The following is a 16,560-nucleotide window of genomic DNA, read 5'->3' as shown; positions in this document are numbered from 1 at the left end:
CAGTATGGGAAGCCCACAAGGAGGACGTGAGTGTAATGGGACTCTCCCTACTTGCGTCCCACAGCAATTGATACTGGAGGTAGTACATAGCCATCACAACTAGCAGCTATAATTTGACAGCCACACTCTCCATGAATTGTCCAATCCCTTTTGAAAACCACCCAAGTTGGTGGCTATCATTACATCTTGTACTAGCAAAGTGCACAGTGTAACTATGTGATGTGTTGGCCTGTTCTGATAATTCCAGTATGGATGACCCCATGTTCTACTATTATGAGAGGAGGGGAAAATATATTTATGTACCTTCACTGTTTTTGTACAACTCTAGTAGGGATTGCCTGGCATACGATCCCATTATTGGCACAGACAGTGACTAGCTCAAAGTCACCCAGTGAATTTCTTGGGTTGACCAAGTATGCAAACATACGTCTTTCCCTAGCCATGTCCAACATGCCATCTACTATATTATCCTATGCTAGCTCATGCATTTCTTACTCTTCCCGGGGGTGTGGCTATGGACTCTCTTTGGGGGTGTGGCTTTGAGAGCTGTCACAATGAGTTTGTGCATTTCAAATTTACTACTAGTCAACATGGTGCTTTCAACTCCTGGGAAACCAGTTCTAAGGTAGCTATGAGAGATTACAGCAACATATATGGAGAAGCAGAAAATAAAATAATGGGACGTCACAACATAAAATAACGACGCAAAATGTTCTTTTTGCTGAAGAGGGAATAAATGGAGCATTAGTTTCAATGTGGAAGTTTTTACCCATAGTTGCCTTTTGTCGTTCAGATGATATGGTAGGTTTGATTATAAGTGGTTGTGGGGTTGTTCGGTGTACTGCTGTTGGAAGGAAAAAGTGAACATCTTTACAAAGCTGAAATAAAGGAAATATAAAAGATAGGATGTACAAATTAAAACAACACTGAGAATAGGAGCAGCTTCCCATATAGTGCAAACAGTTACCACTACCTTGCAGTTCCAAGTGAGATCAGCTATTTGCGCACACAACTGCAAAGATGCATTTAACATCGTGTTCAGTCAGGGTAAGATTCATACAAGAATAATGTTGAAAAATGAAAAGCACACTGAAATGGAAACTATTGTTTGGAAAAATTTATTTGATATGATTTCTCTTCTAACTTAAGTGATCTCCAGCGTTATAGACATAGCTGCCAAGTTTTCACTTTTCTCTCGAGGAAGCCTATTCAGCATAAGGGAAAATCCCTGTAAAAAAGGGATAACTTGGCAGCTATGGTTATAGAGAGATGACAAAGGGTGATTATCGAAGTATCTACAAACGTTTCAATGCATAAAGCTTTACACATGGCAGTTTGAAACAGTTTATGAAGTAGATTGCTGTGGGATCTGGGGGCTGATGAGAAAAGGTAAAGCTCCATTGCATCCACACAGAGTGAGGGAGCTCTGTGGATTGTGTCCTTTGAAATGTAACAAATGGGGTAATTGAACTCAGAGTAGACTCATTGAAATTAATGATGGCTAATGACTACCTGTTAATTTCAATGGCTCTACCCTGAGTAAAGGTGAGCTGAATGCAAGCCATAGATTCCACACACAAGTTGTGTGAGTGTTCAGAATGCGTGAGCACAAATAAGTGTAGAAAGTCAACAATATTAGAAGCAATGCATATTGTGTTCCAAACAGTATCTTAGCTAACTGGGTATGGTGAAAAAGATGCTGATAACAGCAAAAGGCTTTAATTTACCACTGCAGCTCCTTCTAGTCCCTACAAGTGTTCTGCCGCTTATATTTATGTCTTTATTGTTATGTTTCAGTAACAAAATAAATACGTAACAATTAGGATACCCATTCAAGAAGAAGAAAGCCCTGACTATCCAAGATAATACCCCTGACATTTCTGTCTTCTCAGGTTAGGATATTTTGCTAAATCTGGCAACCATATAATAGTTTCCACAGAAAACAAGAGATGTGGTATCATATTTTCCCCTTATGAGTAAAGCTGCTCAGGAATAACCAGGAGGAATTTGGCTATTTTTCCTCTAAAAATACAGAAAGTGAGGTTTGGCTAACAATATAATTATATGAATGTATAGAATTACAAAAAGTGACTCAATTACCAGGTTTGGTCTCTAGCATTCTTGGCCTGGTAGTTGGTTTTGATTTATTGGGAATGAACTGTTCTACTGTTGAAGCTGAAATAGAAGAGAGAGAGAAAATGTAAACCTGGATTATAACCCACAAGAACATATTTGTCTCTCAGCCTGAAGGAAGCTAAGAATGTGAAAGCAAAAATGCAGAAGTCAACTAGGAAGGAGGACCAAAAGTGGAAGGAGGACCAAAAGGAAGACAATAGTGATTATGATGATGAGGAAGAACTTCTGAATAACAAATATTCTTTCAAGTACCGGTAGTATTCCCTGTGCAGGGAGAAGAGAAGCAGACAACAACAAGAACAAAATACAAAAAACCAAAACCAAAATTAAGAAAACGCAACCATCCACAGGATGATGAACTAAATATTTTCATTTGTGCTGAGATCTCTGTGAGAACAGAGATATCAAACCTTCTCAATGCCTGCCTGAAATGTAAGACCCACCCAACAAGCCCCTTTAAAAAAAAATCCAGGGAAGAATAGCAATGTTTGTCTCTGCAACAAAATTTATACACGTGCCCCATTAATTTAGTGCCACAGCATGTTTGTATGCACAGGGGAATGCAGACCAATTTGATGGTGCTTTGTATTTATGTTTCATGCCCAAATTACCAGCATCATTTTAGTCATGGTTTCCTTCTTTGTACTCCAGACCATGTACACATACCCAACACCTTGTCTCTTCACTTCATGTACCTGATGAAGTAGGGCTTTACATTATGATAAACAACTCAGGCTGCATAGTAGGGAGAACAGTGTATGCAGTCCGCCAGACCTTTACTTGACATTTTCACAGCAACAGTAGTGGCAAGACTCACTACTTATGAAATTGAACAGAAGCAACGGTTCCTTGGCAGTGAGGAACTGCTGTAGCTAAATGTCAGTGGTCTGTTTGCATGTGAGGTTTCCCTACTCCCTGACAGATATGTATATATACAGTCATAACTCGGTTTAAGTACGCTTCCGTTCAAGTACTTTCAGTTTAAGTACTCTGCGGACCTGTCTGGAACAGATTAATCCACTTTCCATTACTTTCAATGGGAAAGTTCGCTTCAGGTTAAGTACAGACTTCCGGAACCAATTGTGTACTTAAACCGAGGTACCACTGTATATTGCTTTAGGCTGCAGCTTTACAGTGTAATCCTGCAAGTATCATTTAGTTCAATGATACTTATTTCCAGGCCAAGGCTGCAATCCTATATATGATAAGCTCAATGGATCCTACTTCCAAGTAAGGGTGCACTATAATTGTAGCCTCAGTCTCATATGGTGCCATAATTTGCTGTTTTGCAGTCTGTTCTAAATATTCCTATAAAGTACATCACATCCAAGTAAGGCAAATTGTATTCTTGTTCAAGGGAAATCATGATAACGTGTTTTTTTTTAAGCAATGGAGTAACTTTAATACAGAAATGGTGTTGAAGCAAAATTAATCTTGACGTCTCAAAGATTGAGAATAAGCAGAAATGCCATTGACTTAATAATTTCTTCATGTGAGGTTCAACAGTTATTGCATGTTTTGTGCCAAAGGACAGTTGAGTAAATGGAAAGAGAGGCTAGTTACTAGCTGCAATAGTATGAGGCAAGGTTCTTCAGGGACTTCCTTTGCCTGAAAGAATTATAAGAAAAAACCCTGACTGTGAGTAAATAATAGGATTACCCAGCGTTGCCTTTGCCTTTTCAGGAACATGAGGTATGATGATGGTGGCAGGACCTTGAGAGAATGGAATAATTTCTGCTAGGGAAAAAATTGAGACACATCATGAGAGAACTGGAGAAGATTAATACAGCTATTTGTTTTACATTAGTGCATGTGCCCAGATTGTTCCAAAGAGCTGTAAGCTGTAAGATAGCAGAATTTTCTCGGCTGAGACTTTTATTATGTTTCTTAAACTGTAGTTTGAAAGGAAAAAGCTACATATTTATATGAGAAAGATTTTGGTGTGCTGAAGAGGAAACACCCTTGATTTATATTAGGGTTAGAGCATAGTCGGGATTCGACAATAGGCTGGATTGCATGATATGGCCCCGTCACTTCCCTAGGCAACATTGCAGAGAGTACTGATGTAACTTATTTAGGCTGCAATGCAGCTCACTAACCTGGCAGTAACCCCCACTGAACAGAATGGTACTTCTGAGCAGACAAACCATTTGTTTTCTTTGCTATTTGACTGTCTTCCTTGAGAACCCATTTAAAGCCATTGCCGGCAGCAGTGCCAAATGAAATGATTCTCTGATGGGAATCTTCTGCTGCCACTGCAGGTGGGTAGAGGGGAAGGAGAAAGCTCCTTCTTGCCCATAACTGCATAAGAGTCAGTGTACTGTAGCTTCTGGCTAGGACTAGGGAGACCAGCGTTCAAATCCACACTGACCCTTGAAGCTCACTGGGTGACTTTTGGGCCAGTCACTGTCTCTTAGCCTAATGTACCTCACAGGGTTGTCATTAGGATAGAATGGGGAACCTTGGGTTTCTTGGAGGAATGGCAGGATAGAAATTTAACAACAACAATTGTAGGACAGTGATTCAGTCACCACTTTGCAAGCATGAAGTTACAGATTGGCTGGCAACAGCAGCCCATTCCAACACCAGAAGGCTGCTAGTTAGTCAACAACAGCAGGTTGGCATAGTGCTGGCTGAACTGCTGCCCGCTTCCATATGGCTCAATGATTATTGGCAAAGATAGGCTCTCTTTTCCCCACACTGCCAACCAATGGCTTCTGTCGGGTCCCACATGTGAACTACTTCACCAGTTACTGCTGTAATGGTCCTTACCGTCTTGCTCTCTGAAAGGCTTCTTACTTGTGATGTGTTTTTGTAATATATAGTTTGTTTTCATATATTTAGCACTTTGCCGTATTGGTCACATATTTGTTTTGCCAGATTCCCCTCACCCTCTTATTTAGGCATGACATTATTTCACAGATGAAGTTTCCTTGCCTTTTATGACTTTTATAAGACTATGTTCTTTAACCACGTAGGAATCATTGGGCACTTGTTTGTGCCCATTCTAATTGGAGGTAGAGATTTTATCTGACCCTATTGACTGAGCCATAATGCTGCTTTTGAAATAGCCACTAAGCTTCTGAAATGATTGACCTTCCAGACTTTCCCTTTCAGCTTCATTTGAACCATCCCAACTTTCCCCCCCCTAAATCCCTATCCTGAAATGAAATGCAACAGCATTGGCTTTTTGAGGAAATTTTGCATAAACATATACGTTGAGCTTGACAGCTTTGCGGCCGCTGTTTCCATTTCCAATGAGTTTGACATTTATCCTGCCTTAATGAGTATCTGCTTCTTTACAAAATGAAATTAAAAGAAAGCTTTTCACATCATATTCCATCTCCTAAACTGGATCATTTAAGAAGTTGATATGTAAAAGTTATTTACCATGTCCAGTCTGTGGTGTGTCTGTGGTTGAAGAGATTTTAGATTTGGAAGGAACAGGCTGCATTTCCTTTCGAACTGAAAAAATAACCAGGATTGTTATACTTTTTAATGTTTTCCTGGAACAGAAATTTGTGTGTCTGTACAACAAAGCTTGTGTCTCTCCTGCCACAGGCAAAGAAAACATATCTGGATAAAAAAAAGAACACTGAATCTGATACATACACAAACTTTAAACAAAGAAAAGACAGCTTTGCTTTTATCAACATTAAGAAAGCAATAACAAAAAGAAAACAAACCTGATCCTGTTTGAAGAACATAAATTAGGACAAGAACTCAAGAATACATTAAAATTGGAAATCTCGGCCACTTGTTTGTATGGGTTTCAGCCAATTGATCAGTAATTAAGTCTGCATAAATCTGCCCATGAATAAAACTATATTTTGAAGGGGTGTGTGTCATATTTTGTTTTTAGAAGATATGTAAGCCATGGCATGTCTGATGGATGACTACTTTGCAATTGATTAAAGCCTCCAGCGAAATGGAAAGACCACCAGCACTGAGATAAATGTTCTCATTGTTAAAAAAATTCTTACCATAAATAATGATTTTTAATGAGAGCAAAATTAGGATGGTTGCAAGTTGTTTTCTCCTCCCAATGCGAGGCAGTAAATTTGCCGTGCTCTGGGCAGATCCACCATACATTTAAAGCACATCCAATGCGCATTTACTTATTCCAAAGAATCACATGAAGAGTTGTTTGTTAAGGATGCTGCCAGAGCCCGCTCAGCCATTAGGCAGGATGAGTCCACTGCCTCAGGTGGCAGAAGCTGCTGAGGCAGCACCCCCTGCGCCTCCTGCCTGCCCAGCCCCCTCTGCAGTGTCGCCATCACCACTGAATTTGGGAGATATCATGTCCATTTAGGGTGAGATCTTGCCTGAAATCACATGAGATATTGTGGAGCACACAAAATCTTACCCCAAAGCAGCACAATATTGCCTGGAATTGACACTGATTGTGGCACCACGTCTTCCCCAGAGGCGGATGCAGCAAGGTGTGTGGTGGCAGCAGAGTGGGCGGTGTAGGAAGTGGCAGGTATGGTGGTAGAAGCAGTGGCAGGGCAAGGCCATAGGTGCTGCTAATTGTACCATATTGGCCTGAATATAACCCTCACTTTCCCCCCCACGGGAAAAGTTAAAGTGCGGCTTACATTTGCGACCTTACGGTATGCAGCCAGGAGCGTAGGGCAAACAGAGCCAGGAGAGCGGAAAAGTGGCACCCACCCCGTGCGTAGTCCCCCGCCCTCTCCCTCAAGGACAGGAGAGAGTGAGGAAGGGGAAAGGCCGCTGGCAATGCAGCACAGCTCCCCCCCCCCAGTATGCAGCCAGGCAGGGCCGTCTTAACCGTCTTAACCCCCAGTATACAGCCAGGCAGGGCCGTCTCACCAGAGTGGTGAATGCTCTGGTTATCTCCTGCTTGGACTACTGCAATGCGCTTTACGTGGGGCTACCTTTGAAGGTGACCCGGAAACTACAACTAATCCAGAATGCGGCAGCTAGACTGGTGACTGGGAGCGGCTGCCGAAACCACATAACACCAGTCTTGAAAGATCTACATTGGCTCCCAGTACGTTTCCGAGCACAGTTCAAAGTGTTGGTGCTGACCTTTAAAGCCCTAAATGGCCTCGGTCCAGTATACCTGAAGGAGTGTCTCCACCCCCATCGTTCTGCCCAGACACTGAGGTCCAGTACCGAGGGCCTTCTGGTGGTTCCCTCATTGCGAGAAGCTAAGTTGCAGGGAACCAGGCAGAGGGCCTTCTCGGTGGTGGTGCCCACCCTGTGGAACAACCTCCCATCAGATGTCAAAGAGAAAAACAGCTACCAGATTTTTAGAAGACATCTGAAGGTAGCCCTGTTTAGGGAGGCTTTTAATGTTTAATAGATTATTTTATTTCATTTTTCTGTTGTAAGCCGCCCGGAGTGGCTGGGGAAACCCAGCCAGATGGGCGGGGTATAAATAATATATTATTATTGTTGTTGTTGTTGTTGTTGTTGTTGTTGTTGTTATTATTATTTCTGGCGCCCTGGTGCCAAGATCCCTCCGGCGCCCCCCATGAGTGAGGTGGGCAGGAGGGGCGCACAGGGAGCTGAGAGGTGCGGAGGAGGCAGCCCAAGGCTCGTGCTCCCTGCGTGCCTCCGGAGAGTGGCCTGAAGCCGCTCAAAAACTGAGAGGCGCGGAGGAGGCGGCCCCAGGCTTCTGCTCCCCACGCAAAGCTCTGGAGGCGCACGGGGAGCCCCGCGGCTCTCAGCTGTTCAGGCGGCCCCAGGCCAGCACTCCCCGTGCGCCTCTGGAGAGCGGCCTGAAGCCGCTCAACAGCTGAAACAGAGGCACGGCAGAGGCGGCCTCAGGCTCGCGCTCCCTGTGCGCCTCCGGAGAGCTGCCTAAAGCTGCTCAACAGCAGAGGCGTGCGAAGGCAGACACCAGCGTTCGGCGCCCCTTCCGTGCCCCTGATGGCCAGGCGCCCTGGTGCCTTGCGCCACCCAGCCCAGGCCTAGGGACAGCCCTGCAGCCAGGAGCAGTGAGGAGTGAAGTGGCTTATATTCAGGTATTTTTTCTTTTTTTCTCTCCCCCCTCCAATTTCAATGGTGTGGCTTAGGTTTGGGTGCGGCTTATATTCAGGCCAATACGGTAACTCTGAGGAGGAAACTACAATTCCCAGGATTCTTTGGGTGAAATCATGTGCTCTAAATTTGTGTTTTCAATTCTACCTTATCCCAAAGAAACTGTAATTCCTGCCCTCTTTGGAAGCAGAATACTTAAACACACATCAGGAGCTCTTTAAAGCCCCTTTGAGGCATACAGCCACATGTGAGAGGGCGTTAACTCTGTAAAAGTAGGGTGTTTGTCATAGCTGCCAAGTTTTCCCTTTTCTCGCGAGGAAGCCTATTCAGCATAAGGGAAAATCCCTTTAAAAAAGGGATAACTTGGCAGCTATGGTGTTTGTGCCAGCTCCCATGTCCTCAACCACTCATCTTCCCCACATTGAGAATAAGTTCTAGGGGTGTTCAGGGTATAAGCACCCTAAATAAATAAAATGCTTGAGTATCTGCCTAAGTTATCTCAGAAGATATATCCTTAACTTTGATACTGTAGGGAACAGAAGATAGCACTGTACAAGAGACTTGTGTTGATAGGAACCATTTGTTCACAACAGACAGGAGAGTTTTGTTCTTAGAGCCAGGGCTTGATTCCCACCATTGTATTTTGATAGCTCTTGGTGCCTTAGCCTTCTTTTTGGAAAGTCAATTGCCTCAGAAAATAAACACTCTCATATGGATAATATATTGAAACAAATGCTTCTTTTTAAGGAGGATGCTCAAGAGCTGCCTTCTTCAGACTACCATATAGTGGAAAAAGTGACACTATTTATAATTCCAGCCTCCACAGAATGTAAATCAGCTCTACTGCATTTCAACATTATTTCTAACCTCACCAGGAAATCTTTTTATATATACAAAGCTTTAAAAGACAAATGTGCTAGAAAATGAAATGCTTTAATATAAGATGTAAATATTGTACGGTCACATTCCATTCAAACCATCCACAGAAAAGGAGAGCTGAATTATAGCAACAAAAGCCTTTAACATTAAATGTCCTCTACTTTCCATCTCTCAATTTTAACCACATAATCTCTGAAACATTCCAAGTCTCATTAGAAACCACATCCTGCCCTGCAAGCCCATCACAGAACTAATTCCAGATGACTCAGAACTGGTGGTTGTTACTCAGTGGTAAAGGAAAAAGCTCTCTGTCCACACACCTTATCCTTTGCTGTTATTTTACACATCCCAGAGCTGAACTTGCATCACAGTGAACACATTTTTGGGGTGAGCTATAAGTCAACTTAAGCTCTAAATCTTAACCGACAAGAAATGATCTTGCATTAGTCCTGTGACAAAACCAATGAGGTTTATTGTAGGGGCCTGCGCATTAGAAAAAGACTTATTAAAAAAAGGTGAAAGGGATCCAAACCACCACAGAATTGAACCCTCTGTCATGCCATGAAGTGTTATAAATATCCGTCTAAAAATAAACTTGCCACCTGGTTCAGTGACACATACATTGACAGCAGAATTTTGGATGGCTCACGTACACATTTGTCACCACCCCTCACACCCCAACGTAAACCAACATTTTGAAATCAGCTTACCGTGGAAATCCATTTGGAAATAGATTGCGAGAAGAACCAGGCATGTCCAGAAACTGGCAACTAGCCACTGATAGCCTTCTTCCATGAGCGCAACATTAAAAAGGTAAAGGACCCATGGACAGTTAAGTCCAGTCGAATTCGACTATGGGGTACGGCACTCATCTTGCTTCCGGCCGAGGGAGCCGGTGTTTGTCCGGCTTATGTGGCCAGCATGACTAAACCGCTTCTGGCGCAATGGGACACCATGATAGAAGCCAGAGTGCACAGAAACTCCATTTACCTTCCCGGCGCAGCGGTACCTATTTATCCACTCGCATTGTTACGGTTTTGAACTGCTAGGTTGGCAGAAGCTAGGACAGAGCAGCAAGAGCTCACTCCGTCATGTGGATTCAAACCATAGGTGAGGACAGTGCTCTGGTGCTTGAGGGTTTCCCACAGGCATCTTAGTGGCCAAGGTGAAAACAGGATGCTGGCCTAGATGGGCCATCTGTCCAGCAGCCTCTGCTTCTGTTCTTATGCATTCAGGTTTTGCTTCTCATAGGCATATGGTCAGCCACAGTGAGAGCAGGATGCTTTAGAGTATATGGGCCTGTGGTGTGATCCAGAAGGGATCCTCCTTTGTTTTTAGGGCATGATATGGCTCTAGGTGCAATCCCTGGCATCTCCAGTTAAAACAAAATCAGGTACCGGGGATAAGAAAGAGCATCTGTTTCGGTTCCCAAAGAACTGTTGCCAGTCAGGGTAGAAAATACTGGGCTAGGTGGACTAATGGCCTGATTCAGTATATGACAGTTTTATACCTTCATAAGCAGTGAACTACTGCAAAAGTAAGTTTTAATGACACAGGATTGGCCAAAGACACACTTTGATGTAAAATAATTGTTTAAAGTGATGTGCTCACCTGGTTTTGTTTGAGGTGTTTTTGGGCTGGGTGATGTTTTAGGCTTGGGTGGAACACGGCGACTCCCTTTTTGACCTGAAAGGTACAAAAGTTCATGTAAAGCTGCATCTATACCATCCTATTCCTTCTTGACACAATAAACTATCGCCTTTGAGTTTTCGTCTGGATCCCATTATGCTTCTGTGCTACTTTTTGCATGTTTTCAGGAAAGGGCTCTGGCCTACTGCACAAGACAGGATAAAGCTTTCTCTCTCAAATGGAATTGCTGGGAAAATAGGCCTGGCTGCAGTTCATTGCTGAACCGGTCCTGCAGCAGACCCACATATCATGCTGGAGCCCTTCTTTGCGAGTGACATTAAGACAGGGATGGTGAAACTGGGGTTCTCCACATGTTGCTGGACTCCAACTCCCATCAGCCCCAGACAGCATGGCCAATGGTCAGAGTCAGTGCTTTTTTCTGGGGGGGGGGGTATGCAGGGGTACGCATACCCCTAAACATTGTGTGAACCTTACAGGAGAAGAAACTAAAAATTTAAAATGTTTTAGTTTATTCTCTAGCACGGTGAATTGTCAGTTCCATTGCTACCCCTGATGGCAGCCTCATTTCCTGTCATGGTGTTTCCTGAATCTCAGATGGAAGCGAGCGTTTAATGTGTGAAGTTACTGTGATCTGTCAGCTGTGTAATATGAGGTAATGCATGTTCTTTGTACTTTTGTCCATTTACTGTACTGTATTTATTCTTCCCAATTTGAAGTATAAAATGGTGATTTTCTTGAGTCAAAATGAGAGTACCCCTAAGCATTTTTAAAGAAAAAAAGCACTGGTCAGAGCCACTGGTTCTCCCATAATTGCATTAATGACTGCAGCTACTGCCTCCTCCCTGATTTCCAACAGATCTATTGGCAGAGAAGGGCGCTTAACAAACTACATTAGGACAAATGCTAACTATTAACTGCTGGTTAAAAGGAAGAAAAATTATTCAACAAGCAGAGAATCTAAAATGCATGTAGTGGGTGTTCATAAAGTAATCCGAAAATCTGAAGATTAAAAAACAAATAACAAATTTATATAAAAGGCCTTCTTCCCACACAGAAATAAAAGCTGGAAGTCAATCAAATGTGTATTGATACCAAGATACAGAATGATATGCTGTTTATAAAATAAGTTGTGCATGGCCCCCTTATAACCCATCATATCTCTACTTGGCCAATATCCAAATTGTTACTGCAAGTTGCTTAAGCCAGACAACAACTTGCATTGTTGGGTCAAATAGCACTGACTCTTAGAAGTAGAAAATGGCTACATGGGCGGAACAAAAGACATAGCACATTATGTATGGAAATGTTGTTTACAGAAGGCACCACAAGATAAATGACTTGTTCAGTTGGCTAAAAGTGTGTTTAGAAAGGGGAAACATTGTTCTGGTTGCTAAGCAGTGATTCATCCCGTGCTTTGATACTGTGTTATCTGTTGAGCATGCCAACTGCTAAGAGACTCAACATAGATATATATGGCTGTTATTTATGTACATAGGTCTCTATACATGTTTTATCATGTTTTTGTAATTGTTATTTGTTTTATAAAGTTCTTATTTTTATTCTTAAAATTCATATCGGTCCCTTCATCATAGATGATCTCAGGGCCGGTAACAACAAAATGGAATACAATAAAATATGATACAGTTGAAACTGTCAAACTAATCCATTACAATAGAACAAAAATACAGTGATCATTGTGTATCAGTGAGGAACATGCACGATGCACCTCTATATGTTAAATAGTTCTTCGTAGAGGAGACATCGAATATAATCACACACTGAATATAATTGAGCAGAAACTCAAAATAATGAACCACTTACTAGGCTTGGTTGTTGTTAAACCAGGGCTGGGAGATGTTCTTGGTCTGGCAGGGACACGGCGAGTTTCTTTAGGAACTAAAAGGAATTGAACATGAGCTATTTTACTATAATACCACAGGGCTGCCAAATGCAAGTAGGAGAGGATGCCCACAAGCATCACTTCTACAAAATATATGCATAATTAGTAACAACAAATAATAAGCCACCAGTAATAATTAGAGTGTGCATGCTGAATGGAGTTGGGTGAAATAAATGAAGACATAAAGTCACTGATGAAATTAGCAGTTCAGAGAGATTTGAAGTCTAACTCTAAAAAACAGAATGAAAAATAATTTGAGGCAGTTGAAAACAAATCAACATGATCTCATGTAACAAGCTTCCAGTACCTCAGTGATATTTTTCATCACATCTTGTTTTGTCTCAGGCTGTAGCATATAGGCTCTAGTGGGCCATAAAAAGGTCTCGAAAAGTATTTGTGCAAAGGACGTCTTTAGGCATTCTATACTCAATCATAAGTGAACACGCAGGGCTAGACGGGGCAGGGGGTTAGAGCTAACACAAGCCCTATCACCGTTTCAGCTGAGGTCGATCTTCTTAAGGGAGGAGCCTCTTGTACTTCTGCAATCTCTCTTCATGTTTTGAAGCTGTGACTTCACAGAGCAATAAAATGCATGGGGGACCTCCATTTGTGAAGCTTGCTCTCCAACTCATGGAGAGCGACAGGGATGGCTTTATCGGATTGGGGAGTGGAGCTTGGGTGTTCCTCTTGCATGTGTAAAAGGTAAACGTAAAGGGACCCCTGACCATTAGGTCCAGTTGTGACAGACTCTGGGGTTGCGCCGCTCATCCCGCATTATTGGCCGAGGGAGCCGGCGTACAGCTTCCAGGTCATGTGGCCAGCATGACAAAGCCACTTCTGGCGAACCAGAGCAGCACACGGAAACGCCATTTACCTTCCCTCTGTAGTGGTACCTATTTATCTACTTGCACTTTGACGTGCTTTCGAACTGCTACGTTGGCAGGAGCTTGCATGTGTACTTAACACAAATATACAACGTCTGAAGTGGGCAACTGTCTTCTGCAGCTGGAATGGCTTCATTATATTTCGGTCACTTTGCTCAAACAACACTCTTATGGTAGGTCAGAAATTGTAGAGGAAGACTTTTGCCAGCCGAAGAGCATCTCTGGGTTCGAGTTGCTGTAATTTCTTGTGAACATATACTCTACAAGACCCCTTCCCCTAAATCTTTTATGAGTCCAATTTTAAAAGATGTGGGGTTTTGGTGCAATGTCGTCCTTTTCTAGGCCCAGCGCAGCATGATGATTTTAGTAATGTTATGGAAGAGACACTAGCAGCTAAGAAAGCTGAATGTCAAGGTGAAATGATGAACAAGAAAGTACAGTATGGTACAGAAAGGATTTGAAATTCTCTTGGAAATTAGAAGGCAAGCAAATATGATCATCCATGATTAAAATGTTTTACCCATTGTTGGCTTGGGTTGTTCAGTTCTAAAAGTAACTGCTTCCATGTCTGCATCATCAATAATATTAGTAAATAAAAAGGCATGTATTCAATAATAAGCTTGCAATTCATTATAAGCATAACATGAAAAAAAACCACAGCTTTGCTTAATTTGCAGCTAGCACTCATTTAATGCAGTTTATTTTGATTAACTTCAAGTTACAACTTCAAGTGGCTACAAGTTTGTTCTCTGATAACTCTAAGTGGAAGTATTTCCATTGCAGTGGCAATGAATGTACATTATTTTGTGTGTTTTTACTATTTTCCCAAGGATGAAGTTCCAAGTGCAGCCACTACAGAGGCTGTTTTCCTTAAGAAGTGGATTTTTCTTCTTCTCCCGGTAGAGCACAGTTCTCCTGCTTGTTTTTATTTTGCTAGCTGCACTGTAATTCTGTGCAGTTTCTCTAGACTGCACCATGTGGGGTGTGTCCTAGCGCCTAGCAGTTGGGAGGAAGAGGGTTCTAAAAATCAAATAAATACAGGCAGCCCCCCCCCCCACCGGTTTATGCAGGGGTTAGGTTCTTAGGCACCGCATGTGTCAGTGAAATCACGTATAAAAGCCTGCAAACACCCTGTTCTGCCCCTTTAGAATATTTGACTGCATTTTTAGGAAAAAGAACGAAGTATTCCAAGCTGTGCCAAAATAGATAAAAAGCAAAACTGATGAATTAATTCATACAAAACAAAGATGAATTTACCAGGCTTGGTCTGGGGCACATCAGGGCTGAGCCATGTTTTTGGTCTGGAAGGCACAGGGTCTCTTTCTTCTGGAAACAAAATAGAGCATGCAAGTTATAAATTGGTACATTGTTCAGAAATCTCAGTGTGAGATCAGATGCAATGAATGTGGGTACAGCATGCCTCTGTCTTACTTCCTACTAAAGATAATGAAGAAGGATAAAGGAGAAACATGCAAAGGAATTTTCAAAAAGCATATTTTGACTTTAGGCGCAGATTATAAGAATGGATACAACAGGCTGATTGCCTTTGGTAACTTGACAGACATTTAAACACACAAATATTGATCCAGAGAGATCCAAACTACTTTGATTTGGCAAAGCTCCATGACTAGATATTGAATCAGTCAATTGTGCCATCTGCTCAGGTGTCATTGGATCAGTTTCAGGTTTTATGGTTTTAGTTTCAGGTTGTGGCAAATCCCCCAATTGCAAATATTTTCTTCTTAGGGAAGGTGGTACCGGTAGCTGCTTAACTTCAGGTGCTCTTGGAAGAAGTGGTTTATCTGGACCCATTCCAGTCTCGCTTTAGGTCTGGCTTTGGGAATGAAACAGATTTGGGTCACTCAGATATATGATCAGATGGATTTGGAGAGAGACAAGTGGGACACTGTTGTTTATTAATCTCTCAACCATTGTACTGCTAGACTGCAGTTCAAGAGTTGGAGGCAAGGTGAGTCAGTGGTTCCACTTCTACCTATAGGATGAGTTCTGTATTTTTGTTGATGACTGCTATTGATGTGATTTTCTTATTTTCCTGCTCTGCACTGGTATTGCATTGTGATGAAGGGAAGATTACAAATGCTCTTACATAAAAGTAAAACAGAGAGTAATTATATATACTACTAGCTGGCCTGGCCACACATTGCTGTGGCTCAGTCTGTTAAAAGGACCCTCAGAGTCCCCCTTCAGACTCCCCTCACCTTTAGAGTTCCCCTTCATTTTGTTGAAATGTTTTATGCGTGTTCTGTTTACATAGGGTCATCCCTGTGACTCCCCCCCACCCTGTCCCAACCCATGAGCTATCCCATCCCCTCCCCCCACCCCGACTCATCCCTGTGGTTGTCCCCACCCTGTCCCGACCCATGGCCTATCCCGTCCCCTCCTCCTCCCCCCACCCTCGGCTCATCCCTGTGGTTGTCCCCACCCTGTCCCGACCCATGGCCTATCCCACCCCCCCTCCCCCCTCCCCCACCCAGGCGAGCCCCCACCTCCACTCGGCCCAGTCTGGAAAGCCGAGCCGAGAAGCTGTGAAGAGGGAAGCTTTCCTAGGTGCAGTACCAGTGTAGCCTTTGCTAGAGGGCGCTGTTTTGCAACCTCTCCTGTGCTCCCAGCATGCACTTGAGGGTGATTAGAATATGAACACAAAATGAATGCAAAAGGAGCTGCTTAACAAACACTCAAAATACTGAATAAATTCAAGTGAAACAGCAACACATTAATAAAATTATTAGCTTTCCAATGTGGACCTTCTGTTGTTGTTACACCACTGAAGAGCTTGGATGAAATGAAAATCAAAACATTTGAACTTGAACTTACTAAGTGTACACAGTGCCTTCTTCAAATCGAATAGAATGAAGTTTAACCAAAAAGTATAGAGAAGTGTGGAGGCTGTATTTTGATGGCAATAAAGGCTTATGAAGAAGATTTTGTGTGTGTGTGTGTGTGTGTGGGGTTGTTCTTTGATGGAACAGCAAAGAAATGTTTTGGAAGCCATGACAAGGAGGAAAATCAAAGTGCAATTAGTGTTTCATAAAGCTGTAAGAAGGATAAATAGATAAAATATACTTTTAAAGGAAGTAAATA

At 42.5% G+C, this 16,560-nt stretch overlaps 1 protein-coding gene across 38 annotated transcripts in view; it reads right to left on the bottom strand.

Annotated features, from left to right (window-relative positions):
• ABI3BP (ABI family member 3 binding protein) overlaps positions 1–16,560 on the bottom strand; it is a 137,589-nt gene that overhangs the window by 28,749 nt on the left and 92,280 nt on the right. For 33 of the 38 annotated variants that reach the window (XM_088668137.1, XM_060273724.2, XM_088668152.1 and 30 more), the window contains 8 exons: positions 14,716–14,784; positions 13,979–14,026; positions 12,496–12,570; positions 10,636–10,710; positions 5,527–5,601; positions 3,796–3,873; positions 2,101–2,175; positions 770–844 (listed from right to left, as the gene is read on the bottom strand). In XM_088668137.1, coding sequence (XP_088524263.1) covers positions 770–844; positions 2,101–2,175; positions 3,796–3,873; positions 5,527–5,601; positions 10,636–10,710; positions 12,496–12,570; positions 13,979–14,026; positions 14,716–14,784 — 570 coding nt within the window. The remainder of the gene's footprint in view (positions 1–769; positions 845–2,100; positions 2,176–3,795; positions 3,874–5,526; positions 5,602–10,635; positions 10,711–12,495; positions 12,571–13,978; positions 14,027–14,715; positions 14,785–16,560) is intronic. The other 5 variants (XM_088668138.1, XM_035114436.3, XM_088668146.1 and 2 more) reach the window with 4 other exon arrangements.

This window comes from Zootoca vivipara, chromosome 4, assembly GCF_965207765.1.
Source record: "Zootoca vivipara chromosome 4, rZooViv2.hap1.1, whole genome shotgun sequence".
NCBI classification, from domain to species: Eukaryota; Metazoa; Chordata; class Lepidosauria; order Squamata; family Lacertidae; genus Zootoca; species Zootoca vivipara.
This window is presented reverse-complemented; position numbering and strand designations above follow the sequence as displayed.